General features: G+C 33.2%; 1 protein-coding gene across 1 annotated transcript in view; it reads left to right on the top strand.

The window, feature by feature from the left end:
• LOC115880511 (A disintegrin and metalloproteinase with thrombospondin motifs 7-like) overlaps positions 1–21,345 on the top strand; it is a 94,869-nt gene that overhangs the window by 15,783 nt on the left and 57,741 nt on the right. Inside the window, exons 2-11 of the mRNA XM_030897731.1 lie at positions 7,621–7,791; positions 7,847–8,058; positions 8,115–8,272; positions 10,652–10,796; positions 11,680–11,891; positions 13,775–13,924; positions 13,987–14,130; positions 14,832–15,081; positions 17,621–17,830; positions 18,729–18,834. Of these exons, the coding sequence (XP_030753591.1) occupies positions 7,621–7,791; positions 7,847–8,058; positions 8,115–8,272; positions 10,652–10,796; positions 11,680–11,891; positions 13,775–13,924; positions 13,987–14,130; positions 14,832–15,081; positions 17,621–17,830; positions 18,729–18,834 (1,758 nt within the window). The remainder of the gene's footprint in view (positions 1–7,620; positions 7,792–7,846; positions 8,059–8,114; positions 8,273–10,651; positions 10,797–11,679; positions 11,892–13,774; positions 13,925–13,986; positions 14,131–14,831; positions 15,082–17,620; positions 17,831–18,728; positions 18,835–21,345) is intronic.

The following is a 21,345-nucleotide window of genomic DNA, read 5'->3' as shown; positions in this document are numbered from 1 at the left end:
TTCTGTCCACACCCGATTGAGTGAAATTTCCACTCTACAGAACCGAGTGAATCTTCAATTCTCAGAGTGAAAAGCACTGAGTGTTTTCACTCAATCGAGATTAGACGAAAGACTCCTTTTTTACTCATATTGTTTACCTTGAGTAGGATTTTGATCGATTTTGATAATTTATTCACTTTAAAATGAGTGAACTCACTAAGTGTTGAGTTCAAGACACCTTTTATTGAGTGACTTTTACTCAAATTTGTGTTACACTTAACTCGATTAGTACTCATATCTGAGTATTAATTTCACTCAGTATTGAGAAATATATTCTAAATTATTTTTTTAAAAGCTATATGTAAGCTAACTTGTTATTTTATAACAGGTGGGCAGGTGCCTTTCAAAGGTAAGTTTCAGTTTAGGACATGGTCTCGAACATGTCCATTTCCTAAAATTCACTTTTGGGAGGCATCTGGTCACTTGTAATAAAATAACAAGTTAGCTTACATAGCTTTTAAAAAAATCATTTAGAATATTTCGTTTTTTTTAACAAACCAAATAAAAAACTGTAGAACCTTCAAAAATATTTTTATTTGTCATTTTTATTTGACAAAAAAACAAATAAAACCAAATATAACACTATTATTATAATATCAAAAACATTTTAAAAAGTTTTCAACTCTTTTTGGAAAAAATACAGGAACTTTTTAAGCTAGATGTCTAGAAAAGTTGCATCACATCGCAAAAATCCGCTTTATTAAGAGCATTCGTCAGCTCGGCTACCAACATTCTCGAATATTTCTAATTTCTAAACTAACTTTTAATAACGAAAATCCTCCGGAAAATCCAGATACTTTTCCTCCTGAAAATTAAAAAAAAATGTTATTCTGCCAAATGTTCCAGTTCCCAGTTCCAGATTGAGGGAAAGTACCTAGATTTTCGCTACGCTAATTAGTCCAGGAAACATCCGAGCATTGCGGCAATCAGTAGACGCAGTCGAATTTGAATATATGTTAGGCGGATTTCTGCGATGTGAAAAAAAATGTTCTTAACATAAAACATATTTAGGAGTTATGAGTTCGTATTCGCTTCACCACGCCACGCGGCCACTGTCACACTTTACATCACACACACATACACTATGGACTTGTAACCTGGGCACCTTCGAAGGAACAAGACAACCTACGACTCGAACAGATAATTAAAAACTGAGGAACAGGGAAATAGCTTATTCGGTATCGAAGAAGCGCGTATGACGTATGATTAGTAATGAGCGAAAATACTCTAAACTGGGTGATTTCACTCAAATTTTTATTGTGTAAAACTATAACATGAGTTTTTAAGTTAATTTTTCTATTCCATTACTCAAAGATAGGGGTTATAACTCGAACATGAGCTTATTCAATAGCTATTGATTAAATAGAGATCATATTTGAGTAAAATGATGAATTTACTCTATTTTAGATAAAAATGTACTCAATTATTTCACTCAAAAAATTCACTCCCTGAGAAATATGTGTTCACTCAGGCTGATTTTTTACAGTGATACTAGGTGAGTAAATAAGTGCAAATATTTTCAGGGCTGGTAGATCTCGATAAAAGAAACATATTTTCTCTTTACTGTTTTTCAAGTAAGTCCAAAATAACTGAGTTATTTTACTTTGAAAATTGCCATCAAAAATATTTTTTGCTTAAATTTTGAGAACCACTGGATCTTTTCTGGGTTGTCTTTCTTGTAAATTTGATCTACTACCTATATTGCAATATTATCGAGAAATTATGTTTTTTAACTAAAAGCTAAAAAATTTCAAAATTTTCAGAAAAAAATTTCGCGAAAAACACCTCATAATCGTGTTTTAGGGGTCGAAGTATACTACCCCTAAAATATTTGCACTTATTTAAGACTCGCTATTAGAACTAAGATACTTTCATTATTCCTTTCACATCTTTTTACAATTTTATATGAATGTCCAATACGTAAAACACCTTGAAACTTGTTAATTGTTCCAATTGGTTAAATGCCACAAACGGAATACAGATAAAAATATACTCACTGGATCATAAAGCAAACAAACTCTGTTTACAAGAACAAAAACAAACATAGAAATCCTTTGATCGTTCTGCCTATTGTCGTTGTTGATGTAAACAGTCGCCGGTGACTTTAAAGCTTCAAAATGTTTCTTATTTTGGAGTCTCCAGTTCCTCTTTTGTTCAAAATGATAGAATCTCGCTCTTCTATTTGGTGGAAATCCGACTTAAGAATTAGTTTAAGCTATTCTATCTAGGGAGAAGATGAGTCAGTAGAAGAGAGAGAGACGCAAATACTTGGCGTCATAAATGACTTGACCTAATCTCTGTTTTTTATGTTTTATAACAATGATTTATATTTTATTTAACTTAAATTATAAAATATTTTTATAATTTACTTATTTTCCATATAAGTTCTTTGCATATTTGTGCTACCAATATAATATTTACAACACATTAAAAGGGTTCTACAGTATATTAAATTAAAGCTAAATAACAAATATTTCTATTTATTACGTTTGTTCGCGAAATTCGCATTCGATGCTCCTAATGGCACAAAAAGTGTAGTAGTTCTGTTTATTAATTAAAGCTCTTTTTGGTCGCATTTATTTTCTATATATCTCATAAAAATGTATTAAATGTATATTTAATTTTAACAGCTATGTGTGGGGCATCCATTAAAATTAAAGAGATTTATAAATAAATATGATTTTAAATAAAATATCACATTTCATAAATACCTATATTATCTAAATTTCTAAAATAGTTACCATCAGAAAGTTTATAGGAGTTTTTCTACTCACAGTAGGTAATTTTCTTCCACACTTAAAGTTCATTAACATTTTTTTGTCACTTTTAATAATCTCTTCAAGGAAACATCCATAGTGTTAAGACTAGATTAATTCTAATTTTTGTTTCATACAAAGTTTACACCAAGGATAAAACAATTTGAACCCTCACCAACTTTAGATGAAATAATCTTTGCTCGATCTGTATCTAGAACATGTGTGACTATTTATTTGGTTTTGGAAAAAGGGATATATTTATTCAGAAAATCGAATCTTTCAAACTAAACATCTTAGAAATTATGCATATTTGAAAGACAAATTAAATAGGGCAAATAGAGAGCTCCATTAGCTCTATCCCGCTACTTACCGTTTTCGAGAGGAAACATATTATTTTTATTTACCCATTATTTGTTTTCTGCTGGTATAGTTTAATGTAGCGACCAAATGCCAAAATTTTCGAAGTGACTTCCACGCTTAATTTCAACGTTAACACCTTAAAAATAATTTAGAATCATAAAAAATGTCACCTAAAAACGGGATTTAATATCTCGACCGGACTATTAAAATTTTGTTAACTTTTTCTACTAATTGAGAATTATTATCACTAATTTTGACATTTGAAATGCTTCCATTAAATTTAGAGAAACAAACTTCTACGCTAACTGAAATCGCTAATTTATTGCATTTCTATTGAAGTTCTGAATGTAGCTTTGCTAATAAGGTAGAATTTCCTCAACTGCGAACAAAATGGTACCCTGTACAGTATTTTTTTGGTACTATATCTCGTTATCTCGTCATAGCTCGTTATCTCTTCTACCGTATATAATGAGAATTGCTTCCCCGCATGGCGTCGACGCCTAAGATTCGATTCTTCGACTTATACACGATCGATCCGTCTCGTCGTCCGTTTGCCGTGATCACCCGAAATCAAGATGTCCTTGGTTGTGACAGACAAGACAAAAGAAACCGGAATAACGAGCGGCCGATAAGGCCGGTCGCTGTAATGGGCGCGCGGATTATCTTATCGATGGATCGGGCGTGACTCAGACAGGTAAGTGTCGTTCTGTCGTTTATTTTTTTCTTCTGGTACGAATTAAAAAGTAATAGGAACAGGAAGAATGGCTGGTGATCTTATCTTAATAGAAAAATTAAAATCGTATATGGCCCTGCTGCAGTGTGCCATCTATAGGTCCTAAAATAAAGAACTTTCAAAAGCGATTTCATTTCAGTACAAGTAAACTGTGTACTAGGACCCTATGTAGAATATAGAATATTTTGGAGGGGGGCTAATCACCGCTATCTTACTTCGCTATTGTGTCCCCTGCTCTTGAGTTATAACGAGCTATAACTCATCATACAGTCTCAGGATTTTGAAAAAAAAACAGTATCTGTTAAAAGAGGCTAGTTATCCATCTCCGATATCAGCCATACTAAAGTTTATGGCACGAACGGTTGTATTCTCGGCTCGCTTGGTGATGAGGTGTTCTGGTGGTACATTTTCGTCACACAATCTGCATTCGCCGTTTTTCATTATCTTTAGTCTGCTGAGATGTTCGTTGAGGAGACAGTGTCCTATTAAAACCCCATGACAATCCGAAGCTTGTTCCTACTTAAATCAAAAAGGAATATCAACATTTTTTGTTGGTCGTAAGTTCTGAGAAATTCCTTCGAGTGTCTTAGATCGTTTGAGGACTACCATTCTAGGTTACGGATGGAGTTTTCCATGTTCTTCAGTTCCGCTTTTGGTTGGTTTCCGGTTGGTTCTGGTTCAATTAATAGAGTGTTTGCTCCTTTTTTAGTTAGATCATTTGCTTTTTCATTGCCTTCTATTTTTTGGACTTTATATTATTTGCCTAATTTATTCAGCTTCTCTAGGCAATCTTTGACCAACTTCGAATTGATGGTTACTGAGTTATCGCGTTTAGTGCTTTCGGATTAGATGGCAATTTCCCGTTTTCAATAGTGGGAATTGTACGCTCGATCGATAGTAGGAATTGTACGCATTTTTCAATAGCGTAGATTTATGCCTGAATGATGCTGGAGTAGATGCCATATACATATATGTATAAATATCTCTATAGTTTATTCTCTATTCTTGTAATGTGTGGGGATTGAAGCTGAAGTGGAAATAGCTAGATTTCGTTTTATGTATATTTCACAAGTTTATCTGTTAGGGAATTACTAGTATTATGGACAAGTTCAATATTCGGATGTTTCATTAACCAGTATCGCTCTTACCCCAAAAGAAATTTGATGCTAGCGACTAGTCACACAATCGATGAATCAGAATCCACTCTTTCGCATAGTTATTCTACTTACTGAAGAGTTATACAAATTCCTTAAGAAGATTTATGCGATTTTTCAGAAGCTCGGCTTCAGAGTGCAAAATGAACTTGTGCTGAGTGCAAAATGAACACACTGTCAGTGAGTTATTGATATTTTTTATGCACTTGAGCAATGATTTCATCCAATAGCCAATAATCAAAATTTGGTGTCCAATAAATTATTCGGTTGTTTTGATTGCCTAATTTAAACCAGCCGCCTATGTTATAAAGTTAATGCATTTTTGCCTTGTTTATAGAAATAAATATAGCGTACATTAGGTGTATTTTTAGAAAGCGGCAAAGTGAATACAAAAATAATATACAGGGTATTTCATTAAAAAAATGTTTGGCTCGTGTTTCAAGAACGAGAGTTCTCAGTGAAAATCAAGTTAGCCACTGAATTCTACGTAAAAAAACTCTACGGGACTCAGTGTTCATCTTTTAGATTAGTTAGAAGATAACCGATTTTTAGACTCCCCGATAACGAGAGTAGTCTAAAAATGCAACAATTTCAAACTCACTCTATATTTCGGGAACTAACAGGACAAATCTGTGCGTAGCATCTTTAGTTTTATAAAAAAGTAGTTAGTAATGTGAAAATCGCATCATTGTATTGCTACTCATAAACAAGAGAAAAAGTCAAAAAGTACCTCATTTTTATTCCTCCTTCAATCAATCGCTATACAGGGTGTCCCAATATTCCATGGACATAGAACTACTAGGTATTTTTGGAATCAGAACAACTTCATTGGACAAAATTTACCTCTATACAAAAGTGCTTCGTTTGACCACTAGAGGGCATCTAACTTTAAAAAATTAAACACCGTTTTTCAGCTATTTTAAGAGTGGTGGAGTTGGAAAATATTTATACTAAAATGTATGTAGGGGTGGGGGTAGGTTTCACCTTTCCCGTATTTTTTCTTAATCTTTGTGAAAGCCAAATGTTAAAGCACTTACCAAAACATAGACACACGAAATCTCATTCAAATCGTAATAACGGTTCTTAAAATATGCATCTGAAAAATTGTGTTTATTTTTTTAAAGTTTGATGTTATTTAGCGGACAAATAAAGCACTTTTGTATAGAGGTAAATTATGTCCAATGCACTTATTTTGATCCAAATGTATATTTGGAATCATATGTATAGCATACCAGGATTAGAATGGTTACTGACGGAAACAGTACTGGGAGAATTTTCAGGTCAGGGGCTTGGAACAGCCCCAAAAAGAAAATTCCACTTCTCCAACTCTCAGTGGATGACATACCAAGAATTTACAACTTTGAGAAATACCTCACTGTAGTATTGGGTAATAAAAAGGATTGGAAGAAAGAAACGCTTACTCAGCATATAAAAGACCATACCATCACGTGGTATACTGATGCTTCCAAAACCAAAGCAGGGACAGGGATAGGAGTATTTGGGCCGAAAACTGAATACTCCGAACCAATGGGCACCTAACCCAGTATCCTTCAGGCAGAAATTTGCGCTATCGAAAGATGCGTACAATTTATCTTAGATAGGAACTATCGAAAACAGGAAATTGCCATCCTATCCGATAGTCAAGCAGCACTTAACACGATCAACTCAGTAACCGTCAATTCGAAGTTGGTCAAAGAATGCCTAGAGAAGCTCAACAAATTAGGCAAAGAAAATAAAGTCAAAACTTTTTTGACTCTGGGTGCCTGCTCACCAAAGGATAGAAGGCAATGAAAAAGCAAATGATCTAGCTAGAAAAGGAGCGAACACACCACTAACTGGACCAGAACCGTTCTGTTTTCCAAACGGGAACCAACTGAAAGCGGAACTGAAGAATCTGGAAGACTCCATCCGTAACTTGGAATGAGTGTCCTCCAACGGTCTAAGACACTCGAAAAAGTTCCTTAGAACTTATGACCGAGAAAAATCAAAGGTTTTCCTTGATTTAAGTAAAAACAATCTTCGGATTGTCACGGGGTTTCTAACAGGACACTGTCTCCTCAACGAACACCTCAGTAGGCTGAAACTGAGAAACAACGGCGAATGCAGATTTTGTGGAGAAAATGGGGAAACACCAGAATACCTTATTACTGAGTGCGCCGAGACGACAACCATTCGTGCCATAAACCTTGGTACGTCTGATGTCGAGGATGGAGAGCTGGCCTCTGTGGAGCCGTCTCAGATACTGGCTTTTCTTAAAGCCCTGAGACTGTATGATGAGTTATAACTCGTTATAACTCAAGAAAGGGGAACACACAATAGATCTATAAGGTCGCGGTGATTAACTCCCCTCCTAAACATTCTACATTCTACATTCTACATTCTACATTCTACATTCTACATAGCAGTTCTATGAAATTCTACGGAATATTGGGACACCCTGTATATTAGAGGCCTACCTGATAAAAAAAAATATCTAGTAAATATTTTGGACTGCTACTTTTCAAATTAATTTTGCGTTCTATATTTTTCTTCAGTTTGCAGTGCCAGTTGCTTTTCAAATTATGTTTTATCATTGCAGGTAGATACACGAGATCTATAAATAACTACCATCTTTCAATTCCCCATAAAGTAAACCTTGATGGTGAGTTTTCAACATTTAGTCTTCCGCATTTTTACGAACATAATGTTGAATTGTATAACAAAAGGAAAAAAAGAGAGCTACTAGATAATACTGAAATTATCTATTATGGTATTTAAAATTTTATTCATCTTTTTATCATACTTATCAAATTAAAAAAATATAGGAATGCCTATAGAAGAAAAATTATATTATATAGAACTGGAGCCCAATAGGGATTTTATGCATCCCAATTTGGTATTTGAAAAAAGAAATCCGATCATTCCTATTAAAGACAGAGACACACGAGGCATCGAAACTATGAAACTATGTCACTATAAAGGAAAAGTTAAAGGGATACCGAAATCAAGAGTAGCTTTATCTACATGTGACGGCTTGGTTGAGTTTAAATGGGCTACATTTACAAGCATACTGTAACCTATATCATTTATTAGGCTGGATATGTCATGATTGATGACAAGAAATACTACATAGAACCTGTAGATCAGCATGGTGCTAATTCTAAAGGACAACATTTACATGTGGTTTATGAAAGCCATCCTGATGCAGATAAGATGAAATGTGGTACTGAATCTCCTTGGATACCTCCAAGGTGAGCAAATTCCCAATACACTACTCAAAATAATTATGGCATATTTGAGGAAAAGTAATTATTACATATTTCTGAACGAACCATGCATTTTTCTGCCTTTCCCTTGTGAGTTTTTTTTTCGATAATTAGGCCACGCGCTGACATTTAATTTTTAATCATCCGATTCTTTGATTGCATCTGAGCGCGGCTTCATAAGAATATATTGGTTACAAATCTGCAACCAAATAGTCATACAAAAATATTCTTATGGAGCCGCGCTCACATACAATCAAATAGTCGGCTGGTCGGGTCCATAAGAATGCATTGTTTACACTCTTGCAACTAAATTGTCGACCGACTAAAAATTGCATGTCAGCTTGTAGGCTTAGTGTTTCGAATATTTCCCCCTTTACTGTATCCAAACTATTTAAAAATGTCAGTTGGAAAACTCAAGGTGTTTTGTTTTTCAAATTAATACTTTTTAAAAATATGCGATAATCGTTTTGATTAGTTTAATTACAGAACCAGCAAGATTTGTATTTTTATTATTAGAAAGATTTGCACAAACTGAAAATACACATATTCTTCTGAACTAAATATACTAATATATGGCTATAACTACCTACTTATTATAGGATGGAAAAAGGAGCAGCGTTAAATTAGAGTTGGCTTGGAAATGACGATAGATTGCTTTCACCATATATATCTTTACATATAAAAGATTATCGATCGCTATTTTCGTCATTTCTAGGCCAAATCTGACAGAGTTTTTATTGATAATACGGTGTATAATTTAAATAAAAAATAAATACGTACATATCACAAGCATACAAGGAAATCAAACGCACCAATATCACTTATAACGAGAAGTAGAAAGAGAAAAAGTTTAATCTCAGAAAATAAAAAAAATAATTGATGTCTATTTTTAGGTTGAATAGTATGGCTTGTAACTTTATTCATCGGTATTCTAAAAAATACATTTAATAATTATTTATTGGCTACTCAGTGGCCTTTAATATTACTATAATGATTTAGTATTACTTTTTAGTATGTAAGATATATTTGTAATTGTGTAAGGCTGTATTCCATTGTAAAATTAGGTTAACCAGCTTGGTAATGGTACTAAAATATTAATAAATATTAGTATGAACTATCAAATGGTACCACCATGTACCAGACATATCAATCCTTGAAAGGGCTAGCTGCGAGAGCGCTGAAGTCACTATTACTAAACCCCGATTAATATAGGCTGGCCACGTATGCAGGATACTAGAAACCCGCCTATTGAAATATTTTCTTTACGGTAAGCTTGTAGATGGTAAGAGGAAATCGGGTGGACAACTCAAAAGATACAAGGATATTTTCCATGAAAACTTAAAGAGGATAAGCATGCAGAATCAGTGGAAAGAAGTAGCGCACAATAGAATGCAATGGAGAAGAATTATTGTAAACTCAGTTTTTTTTCAACGACCACCAAAAAGTCAAGAGGCGACAAAGTAATGAAATTTTTGAATGTCCGGGGAGCGGATGAGAGATAATAAATCACTTATCGGGCTTTTCAGTCACAGAAAAGCTCATGAAATAAAACGCCTTGCGTAACCATCTTCTGATGCCTGTCAAATACTCGCCAGCGAGTAATGGCAATAAGTAATAAGTAGGTAGTACAAAGATTTCTATGCAAGTGATTAAAAGTCGTCGGGCTGGTTAAAAAAAGTTGTCACAACATCAAGCTTATAAAAAAATAATTATTCTTCACAATAGAAATATTGTGTGTTACAGTATCTCGTTACTATATCTAAAATTAATTATTTTTTATTTATATCAATAATTATACTTACTTACTTATTACTTATCAATAATATAATAACTTACTAATACACTTCTCCATCCGCAACCTAGAATGGGAATCTTGCAACGGTCTAAGACACTCGAAGAAGTTTTTGAGGGCTTACGATCAAGAAAAATCAAAGATCTTCCTGGATTTAAGTAAGAACAATCTTCGGATTGTCACGAAGTTTTTAACAGGACACTGTCTCCTCAATGAATACCTCAGTAGATTGAAACTAAGAAGCAACGGCGAATGCAGATTCTGTGGGGAAAATGGGGAAACACCAGTACAACTCATCACTGAGTGCTCCAAGACGACAACCATTCGTGCCATGAACTTTGTTACGACTGATATTGGAGATGAAGAACTACCCTCTATAAAACCGTCCCAGATACTGCCTTTTGTCAAAGACCTGGCACTGTATGACCGGTTATAACTCAAGAAAGGGGGACACAATAGATCTGTAAGGTCACAGTGATCCACTCAGTAAGGTCGCCCCCTCCCACTCATTCTAAATTCTACTAATACACTTAATCATTATTATTTATTCAGCATATTTAATATTTATTTAGCGAAGAAAATCAACAAATAATGGAAAAAAGAGAGTTGGAAAGTAAAGAAAAATACTTGGAAGTTTTAGTAGTATGCGATAAGTCATTTCTGAAGTATCATAAGCACAGGGAAGTGGAGCTTTATGTAATGACCATAATGAACATGGTATGACTATATTTTTACTTTTCAGTTATTGATTTTTATTAAAAATCCAAACAGGAGAGATAATTTTATTTCACAATTAATACACAAATTTTTATATAGTGTGATTCTTAAATAAGTGCAAATATTTTTATGGGTAGTATATTTCGATCCCAGAAACACATCTATGAGGTGTTTTTCGCAAAAAATTGAAAATTTGGAATTTTTTCAAAAAATTTTGGATTTTTTAAAATTTTTACTTAAAATATGAAATTTACAAGAAAGAAAACCTAGAAATGATCCAATGGTTCTAAAAATTTAAGCGAAAAATATGTTTTTTGAATTTTCAATATAAAATATCTCGGTTATTTTGGACTTTTTGGAAAAACACGGTAAAGAGAAAATATGTTTCTTTTATCGAGATCTCCCAGCATTGAAAATATTTGTACCTATATAAGAATCACCCTATATACAGTGAAATATATATAATATGGGGACAAAATAATAACAACATATGCTTTTATAGCTAAATAAAACACTAAATCACCACAATACTACACCAAAAAACTTTTACTTTTACACTGGACGCGCGTTTCGCTAACCATGTTAGCATCATCAGCAAGTGATTATAAACAGTTTATAATCATCTGCTGATGATGCTAAAGTGGTTAGCGAAACGCGCGTCCAGTGTAAAGGAAGTGTTTTGGTGTATTGTGGTGATTTAGTGTTTTATTTTGCTATGTAACACCAAAGGTTCGAAGCCTCAACTGTATTCTTTTATAGCTAGTTTACTATTTTTTTACTGTTCAGTATATTTATTTAATTATTTTTTTTCCTTGTTTAGTAGCAACTTTATATTGTCAATTTATACATATTGTAATGTAATATTGTTGTTATTTTCTCAAAGGTTTCTGATGGCTTTCACGATGGCAGTGTGGGATATGAAGTTGATGTAACAGTTGTTAGAATAATATATTTAGAAAGGGAAGAAAAGGAAATTGATCTGGAGATTAACAAAAACGCGGAATCTACATTAAACAGTTTTGCAAAATGGGCTGAAAAAATAAATGCTCCTATAGACAGTCCCAACCATCATGATATGGCAGTTTTGTTAACACGGTATGTATCAATGAATAGTTTGATAGGATAAATACATATGGCGATATGCCTATAAATTCAAAATAATATACCGTCTGGTGCATCGGAATACGGAACCCATATAAATTTTGAAAAGGTCAAATATTATCTCCCCAGATAATTTTATGCAAAAGTTGTATTATACTTTTTTGAAGCGGCGTTAAAGTTTAGTTATAGTCATAGTCATTTAAACAAAAAAATATGACATCGAATTTGACAATGGCAAAATCATATTTTTGATGGTGGGGTGCATGGGGTGCAAGGGGTATTGAAGCGATACATATAGCCTAGCTTACCCAAAAGTCAACCTCACCTTCACGTGGTGCACCCTGTTTACACAAACGAGGCTCTGACGTCCGAGTATAGGCGGTATAACCTTATACAACCTCAGACCTACCATCTTCTGGGGAAAAGGAGTAATAAAATACACCTTTTAGTACCTCCTGAGGCAGTCACGTGTTGCCCATCCGTCTCACATATCCATACTACTTCAGTTGGGCACTCTCTATTTCCTCTACTATAGTTTTCTGTCTACCCATTTTGTCCCTGATTGTCTCGTTTCGTACTCTATCCAGCGAAGAAAAGGAAATTGTGTTCATGCTGATCTCCTAATCACGTCCATTTCTACCGCCAGTAATTTTCTTTTATTATTCTCCGTTAATCTCCATGTTTCCGCCCCAAATAATAGATTGCTCTTGATTATCGCATCATAAATCCTTAGTTTTCTGTCTTTACCTATTTCGTTACTCCAGAATATATTATTCAAACATTTTATTGCATTTCTGGTCTTGACTATTCTCGAGCTTATTCGTTGTCGTTTTTCACGAATTTATCGAAAGTAACGCCTAGATATTTGTATTCGTTACTTGTTTGTATATGTTACAGTAAAAGTTGGAAATGAGTGATTGTTAAAAATTACTAGTAAAAGCTCACATTCACTGATTTCCTAAGACTACGCCAGTAAAAGTTCAACAGCTATTTTTAAAACCAACTTTTACTAGTGATTGCTAGCATTCCCTGGACAAAAGCAGTGAGTTTGAAAGAAAGAAAGTTTAAAATAGTTTACAACCTAACCTAACTCCCGTTGAAGAAAATTCGGGCATACTTTATTTTGTCCACGATGAACAACTTTATTAAAAAACACCTTGTACCAATAAGTAATCTTATGATTATGAATGTTTTTTTAATTGTTTTGTACACTTCAAAATGTTTACTATGTTTTCTCTTTTAATATTTTCAAAAGGTTATGTCGTTATTTTCTATATTTTTTAATAAATATACTAAAGAAGTAAATTGTAATTTTGAGATATGTGGATCAGCTTGAATATTGAGGTGATCCAATATTCTTAAAAGTTTTATTTGTTTCAACTTCCAATAACATTCTTCCTCGTCACACTCGCCACTACAATGGAATAACTCTTACTGGCAACCTTTAGTAAATGTTACTTTCACTAATGAATGTTAGAAATTACTAGGAAAAATCGACCAATCTTTTTAAAATACCATATTCACTGGTCCAATACGTAATTGTTAGCATTTAATAGTGAATGTTAACAATCACTGAATTTCCGACTTTCACTGTAACATATATATATTCATTATTCAGTTTTATTACTGTTTGATCCGATCCAACTGTTTTATAAGTTTTAGATGCCAATTCCAAATAAAATGAAATTCCAGACGAAAGTACAACTTTAACGCATCAACGCCTCTTCAAAAAAGTCTAATACAGTTTTTGCATAAAATTTTCTAGGGAGATAATATTTGACCTTTTCAAAATTCACATGGAATTTCCTAGTCCCGTTTTCCGATGCACCATACGGTACACATTGTTCAAAATTAATATCAAGTAATATTTGAGGAAGATATGATCTTTGTGGTGAAGGAGACGATTGCGGCTTAACAGGACTTGCAAATGTAGGCAAGGCCTGCGACAAAAACGGTTATGCAGGTTGCATAAATGAAGATGCAGGTTTGCCACTGGCTGTCATTGTTACTCACGAGCTAGGTCATTTGTAAGACACGAGGGTGTATTTAGCTGAAAAAAATATTTATTCTTTATTCATTATCGCTATAGGTTAGGCTCCGATCATGACGAGTCTGAAAACCCCTGTCCAGCTAAAGATACCGATAACTCGTATTTTATTATGTCTCCATATGTTCATTTGTTTACTATTAGATGGTCAAGTTGTTCTAGGAAAGATATTTCAAAGTTTTTTGAGTAAGTAAAATTATCATATATCGTGAGTATAAAAAGTAAAAGATTATAAAGCGGGCTTTCACTGTGAAAGGTAAATGTTTCTAAAGTAATTTCCGAAAAAAAAATTGTTTATTTGCATAATTAATTAATAGGAATATTGATAAAGCATTATTTTGCCACTTCTTCCTAATATTAATATAATAAATCGTTACGCTTCTTACATGTACAGGGCCTAATATTTTCGTGTGTTTTATGGGGTTTGTCGTTTGAGTGGAGAGAGGACAAATTTGCTAAGGCAAATCAAATGTGTAATAAAATGTGTAGCATCTTTAGTTTCATAAAAAAAGTATCACAATGGTGTAAAATTTACATCTTTGTATCTCTAGTTATAAACGAAAAATCTTGTAAAAAACACGAAAATTGGAGATCCTGTACCTTTATCTTCCCTTTGTTTTGTTTATTTAACTTTTCATCGCGTTCGGACGACATCAACTTTTGACGTTTCTTACGTCAAAACTTACTGTCACAGTGTCACGTGTCGTTCGCGGTCAAGTTAGCTTTGGTCCAATCATCGTGATACCAAATTTCATTTAAATCGGACGACTGTAGGTTGGGGGTTCCGTTTTTCCTTTTAAGGTACGGGAATCCTAAAAATACTATTACGTTGTTTCTTTTGTCTGTATGTTCTTGAAATCTAATTATAATAATAATCTATATTAAAGTGCAAATAAAGGAACTTGCCTAGAAGACGAGCCTTCATCTACAATGTATCCGTACACCAACAAAATGCCAGGGGTTGTCTACGGTGAAGAGGAGCAATGCAAATTTATATTTCCCGCTAGTCCTGGTGCATGCCACCCTAGAAAAGTACAATTTTGCGAGAATCTTTTGTGCAAAACCGAGGATGCAACTCAGTGCATGGGTATGAATGATGAAGGTCCGGCTGATGGTACAAAATGTGGAGAAAATAAGGTAAGAGATACAGAATGGCTTAAATTGGGGAAAAATTGCTTGTTAATGAGCCCAATGATTATATCTATTTACTAATTGAGTTTTTATTTTAGTAATAAACTTTTTAGCTCTATCCTTTGCTGACGTTAAAAATGAGTTAAGAAGCGTCGTTTTCCTAGGATTGAGCTGGAAACTCAGACTCTTACTGGGCTGGCTGAGCATCAATTGAGACAAAACCGCCGTAGTACCATTCACCAGAAAGCGAAGACTGAAAAACTTGATAAGAATCAAAAATCAATAGAAATACTGCCATCAGGAAGTCAAATAGCTGGGACTAACCCTGGACTTATCTGGAACAGGCATATTAAGAACATTAGCAAAGCCACAAAGACTCTCATGATATGCAGAAAACTGGTGGAAAATAGTTGGGCAAAGTCCAGAGACTAGCATGCATCTGCATGACAAAAGCGATGAAAACAATTGAGGTCATTCTAGACCTAACGCCACTGCGCAGTGGCGTTAGACTGCACATTGTCGTTGGTAGATATGCCTATGCAATGATTAGAATGGTCATTGACGGAAACAGTACTGGAAGAATTGTCAGCTCAGGAGTTGGAAACATCCTCAAAAGGAAAATTCCAATCCTCATACTCCAAGTGGATGACATACCAAGAATATACAACTTTGAGAAACACCTCACCGTAGTTTTGAGCAATAAAAAGGATTGGCAGAGAGAAAAGAAGTTGGCAGAAAGTTTGCTCAGGCATTTAACCCTTAACAGGCGTGGTGGGAAATTTTAGCTTTCCATGCGTTGCGGAGCCCCTGAGACTCCAAAATATACAGGTGCGCTGTATTAGTTAACACTAACGTAACATAATTTTCGGCAATGCAACAGACTGTATAATTATAGTCGACTGACACGAACGACTGCAAGCGACTGCCAAGAAAATGTACATGTAATTCCAACATTGAAACTTTATGAAAGTATAAAAGCTAAGAATGAAGCTAAGAAAGTTTCTTTGAGAACATTTTTTTAGATTTTTTCCAACCGTCAAATTAAATTCGTAAAAAAATGAAAAAGAAAACCGAAAATTTAAGTTTTCCACCATGTCGGGAAATGACGAAGATAATATGTTCAACTACTAAACGGATTACTATTGGGCTCACTAACAAGCAACTTTACCCTAATTTAAGTCATCCCGTATCTCTTACCTTTCCTAGACCCCAATGATGGGAGTGTAATTTGAAACACCCGGTATAGTACAAAATTTCTCTTAAGTAAAAACAATGTTGTTAATAGTTTTATTATTATGATCACACTAAATTTAAAAAATTGTGATCAAACCAAACTGCACCAATAAATCGTTATAGTCCGGTCGAGACATTAAATTCGGCGAGTTTTTGGGAGGACCTTTTTTTTATTACTGATTAAATTAAGCATGGTCACTTTTGCAATTTTGGCGTTTGGTCGCCATTTTGTAATTTAGTGATAACATGTTTGGGAATGCTAGAATCTCCACAACTGTATAAAAATTATTATTAATTAAAGCCTAAATAGACTAAAAAAACAAAAGAAAATATTAATTTATACTACTGGGCGATTCTAATTTAAAGTATTTTGTGATAAATATTAAAAAACTGTTGATAAAAAATAAAATTTTTAAAATATTTTATTTAAGGCAATAAAATCTACATCTAAATATATAAAATTTAAGATGCAATGTACTAAATACATTGTACTTAATGTATTAAATAAAGAAAGTAAGCAAGTAAAAAAACTAATAGAGAAATAATCTAATATAGAAATATCCTATGCATTCCAAACAAGGCATAAACACACAAATTATTATTTTTGTATTATTTATCTAACTCTTCATCTGAATCACTCTCTTTCATAGCTGAATCATAAATGATCATTTTTTCGACAATTTTTTTGTCCGTTTCCACGTCATGTATACTTTGGCGTTGAATTAACTCTTGGACTCCACTTGGTAATGCGGGTTGGGTATGCATGATAGGTCGCAAATCGTTTTCGTCTAACGGCCATCCGAAGTCAGTGGGAGACAACCGTTTTGTTAATAAATGCATTTAGTCATTGGCACACAAAAAATAATTATAAGTTATAAAAAAGTCTTCCCCAAAAAAACACGCGGGATTTCACATCTCGACCGGACTATTAATTTGGGCAATTCAAAAAGTTGGTTTGAATAAAATCTGTCACGTCTTCATTTTCATTGTTAACTGAGCATTGCCATGGTTGATGAAGACAGTTGTGGCATTTGTTCGTTAACATTTGACGTTACAATTTGTTTATCGAATGTGTATTCATTTGTTATGTTAGTTTTATAAGATTTTTTAAGTTTTATGTTTCCGCAAATTAACTGAGAGTCTAAACGGCCCTTAAGACATGCAACGTTAATTTAAAAAGGAAAAACAAAATGATTCAAAATTGGTTAAACTTGGTTACTGATTTTGAAAAAGCTTTTATTGAATAGGTTTGTGTCGAAAAACATGTTTTAACCAGTAAATATTAATATTAAATAAATTAATGGTGTCTTAGTGGTGTTTTCGTCGAAAATGTGTAGAAATGGGTGGAAGGCCTGAAGCCGTTAACGGCGGCTGGGGTGAATGGCAAGCTTGGTCTGACTGTAGTAGAACATGCGGTGGCGGCATAGCAGTCCAAGAAAGATTGTGCAACAACCCTGAACCGGCTAACAAAGGCAGATATTGTATTGGTGAACGAAAGCGACTGAAAATTTGTAATTTTCAGGTAAGCAACAAAATGAAAGCAAAGCATTTTTACAAGCTTTTATTTAATTCGCTTTGCTTCAAAATTGGGGTACAATTTTGAAGCATGGAATTTTGATACAATTTTGACTACTTACACACTAGGATCACCTAAAAAACATAATATCTATATAATATAAATAATATTTATACATTTGAACAGCGTTGATTTCTCGAAAAAATGTATGGGATTTTCGCCACCGGAAGAGAAATCTACAAAAAAATGTATCTATTTTATGTACATTCTAAAACACTATTGTGTTGAATCTATACGGACACCAGTTTGTCAGTAGCTTTCTAATAGTATAACAAGTTTACCTGATCGACAAAAAATGCTTAACATTTCAGGAGGTAATAATAAACAGTTTATAATAGACGTATCTGGTAAAATCTACAGTGCTCTTGGATAGTTATATTTAGATATTGAAATATTTTTTTCTCTTTTTTTGTTTTTAACGATGGGAGGAAATATGCCTCTTGAAATCCTAAGAATTTTTTGACGGTTAGGCATATTTGTTTTATTAGTTAAAAGCTAGCGACAAGCCGGTTTCCGATTGCATTAATTTAGGACAGCGGTGTTTACAAAAAACAATGTGTCTTATTTTGTATTTTTTTCTAGCGTAGAAAACCTTAAACTTTTTCAAGAAATATTATGGTTATTGCACCATATCCACATTTTTGTTTCTACGCCTACGAGGTTACAATTAACGATTTTTTACAACAGTATGTTTTTTTACTTTAACATCCTTAACTTATTTTAGCTGTGAATTTAATTTTACTGAATCTCTTTGAACTGTCAAAGAATCTAATCAATATAATGTAATCTTGTTAATGCCTTCCAAGCATGTTTTTTCTCTTAATTTATTTCATATTATTTTAAGTCTTGTCCAGAAGATGCTCCTAGTTTCCGTCAAACGCAATGTACTGCAAAAAATAGCGATCCATATAATGGTCAGTTGTTAGTTTGGACTGCTGTTTGGATATCATGTAAGTTTATTTTACATATTATTACAAAACGATATTCTTATGATGAAGAAAACAGTTGTTGCCAAAAATAATAACAAACAATAACTCACTTACTTTTATTTTTACTATTTAATAAAGCAAGACTTGTTTTGTTTCATTATAAGGAAAATATCATATTTAGAAATCACAATATTCGCGAAATGAGAATCTTGCAGGCCCTAATAAATAATTTCGATAAAATTATCTATTTTTCAAATATTTTTATTTGTTGTAGAGCTTACAGTTGAGGGTTGGAATCTTTGGTGTTACACAGAAAAATAAAAATACTAAATCACCACAATACACCAAAACACTTTTATTTTTACACTGGACGCGCGTTTCGCTAACCATGTTAGCATCATCAGCAGATGATTATAAACTCGCAGTTTACATTGCATATAAACTCGCAGTTTATAATCATCTGCTAATGATGCTAACATGGTTAGCGAAACGCGCGTCCAGTGTAAAAGTAAAAGTGTTTTGGTGTATTGTGGTGATTTAGTGTTTTTATTTTGTTGTTGTAGAGCTATTAAAATTGTAAATACATAGATATAGATTTTTTTAAAGAGCTTTTAATTAGGATTAAAAGAAAGATTGCAAATAAAACATAAAAAACTAAAAAAAAATCCTTTTCCCTAAGTATATTAACTCTTAATAAATAATGTTTATACTTTAAACCGGGTGCGTCTCAAAAGTGGCTCACCCCCTATAACTTTTTTATTTTTTCAGATAAAAAAACGAGATTTGGTATGTATATGACATAAATTGGGATGTCATTTGATTCAGAGTGTCATTTTCTATCGAATAAATGAAAAAATTCCCAGGGTGCCATTTAAAAAACAAAAGTTGTAGTCATTGTCGGTGAAACCGGAAGTGACCGATAACAATTGAATACGTCAATCAATCCCAATTTATGTCATATACTAACATACCAAATATCGTTGTTTTATCTGAAAAAATAAAAAAGTTATAGGGGGTGAGCCACTTTTGAGACGCACCCGGTATAGATTAAAATAAAAATATGTATTACATCACTGGAACAGAAATTCCCCCTAACGTAATCAAAACAAATTTGTCTAGCCACAAAAAAAGCTTAACATTTCACAAGTCTTCTCCTATATTAGTAGCAAATACATACAGGCTGTTTCATAAAACATGCACCTTCTAGCGTGGGGAGACTTCTCACGTAGAAATAAAATTTATTTTTCATATCCACGGGAGAGGTAATGGGGGTTACCTGATTACCCCTCCCAGGAAGAAATTCAGAAATAAGGTTAAATGTCGCATAAAATAAAATTGTCACAATATAAATTAATAATACCAATCAAAATAGAAAATCTAGATGAATCAAAGTTTATTTTTTTTCCACAGTCACAATATATTTGAATACAAATTTAATTTAAAGCTAGTACTTTATTTAAATATTGCCACTACTCCTCCCAGACTCAATCTCTAGATGCGCTACTGTGCTGTGTATTATCTGTCCGATTCTGTTTTGTTTCGTAGCAAGGGGTGACTGCTTTTAAGGATTCGAATGAAATTTTGGGAGGAAGGGTTGCTAAAAAAGTGTTCCCAGATTCACGACACGTGCATATGGGTTATCACTGGAATGTTTTTTTAATAAAACTGTGCCACTGACTTTTTTCTCTAAATAGTTAGTAAAATTGTGTAATGCCGATTAAAAGTTATCCCATCAAGGAGATCAAAATCTACATAATATAGATACAAGTTTTTATCGGCATTAAACGGCCTACACAATTTTGCTTACAAGAAAAAAAACTCAGTGGCCTACATTTTAGCGTTTTTTTTTAAATATTACAGTAACACCCTATATGCGTGTCACTAGTGTATTTGTCTACACTTTTTTAGCATTATAATATGTACTACTTTTAGTAACTTTTACCCTCAAAACTACATTCGAATCGCTAAAAGCACTTATATATAAAAAAAATTATAATAATTAAAAAAAATTAAACAAAAGAGAATCGGACCTATGTTGATATAAAAATAAATCTTACTATTACATGAGGAATCTCATGTAAAAGTAACTGGTTTTTGAAACACCGTGTGTATAAATTCAGTTTGAAGATTAATTGTTTTAGACATTTCATATTGTCTTACCCCATTTGTGGCGAAGATTCTGTTTGTAGAATACATGAAAGGCATATACTAGACTTTGCTTTTACTATTCGAAATCTGAACATAAATCAAAGTATAAACGGTAAACATATAACAAGCAATTTTTTAGCCTTTTAGTAATTTCCGTTTCGTAACTATCTTTGGACTATAAAAGGGTTCGTTAGCAATTTACAGAGCCATAACTCTGACTATTTTTTTTATTTGTCAATGCTAACTAACAAATAGAGAAACGATGGCATTGTATTTCTACCTGCACCTAGGTTCAAGAGGAATCTTTATTTTTATGCTTATTGTAGTTGTCTTTATTTTTATGCTTGTTTTGTGCTTATGATTGTTAATGTGATAATATATCGA

The sequence above is a fragment of the Sitophilus oryzae genome, unplaced genomic scaffold, assembly GCF_002938485.1.
Source record: "Sitophilus oryzae breed Bouriz unplaced genomic scaffold, Soryzae_2.0 scaffold_1625_pilon_pilon, whole genome shotgun sequence".
Taxonomy (NCBI): Eukaryota; Metazoa; Arthropoda; class Insecta; order Coleoptera; family Curculionidae; genus Sitophilus; species Sitophilus oryzae.
This window is presented reverse-complemented; position numbering and strand designations above follow the sequence as displayed.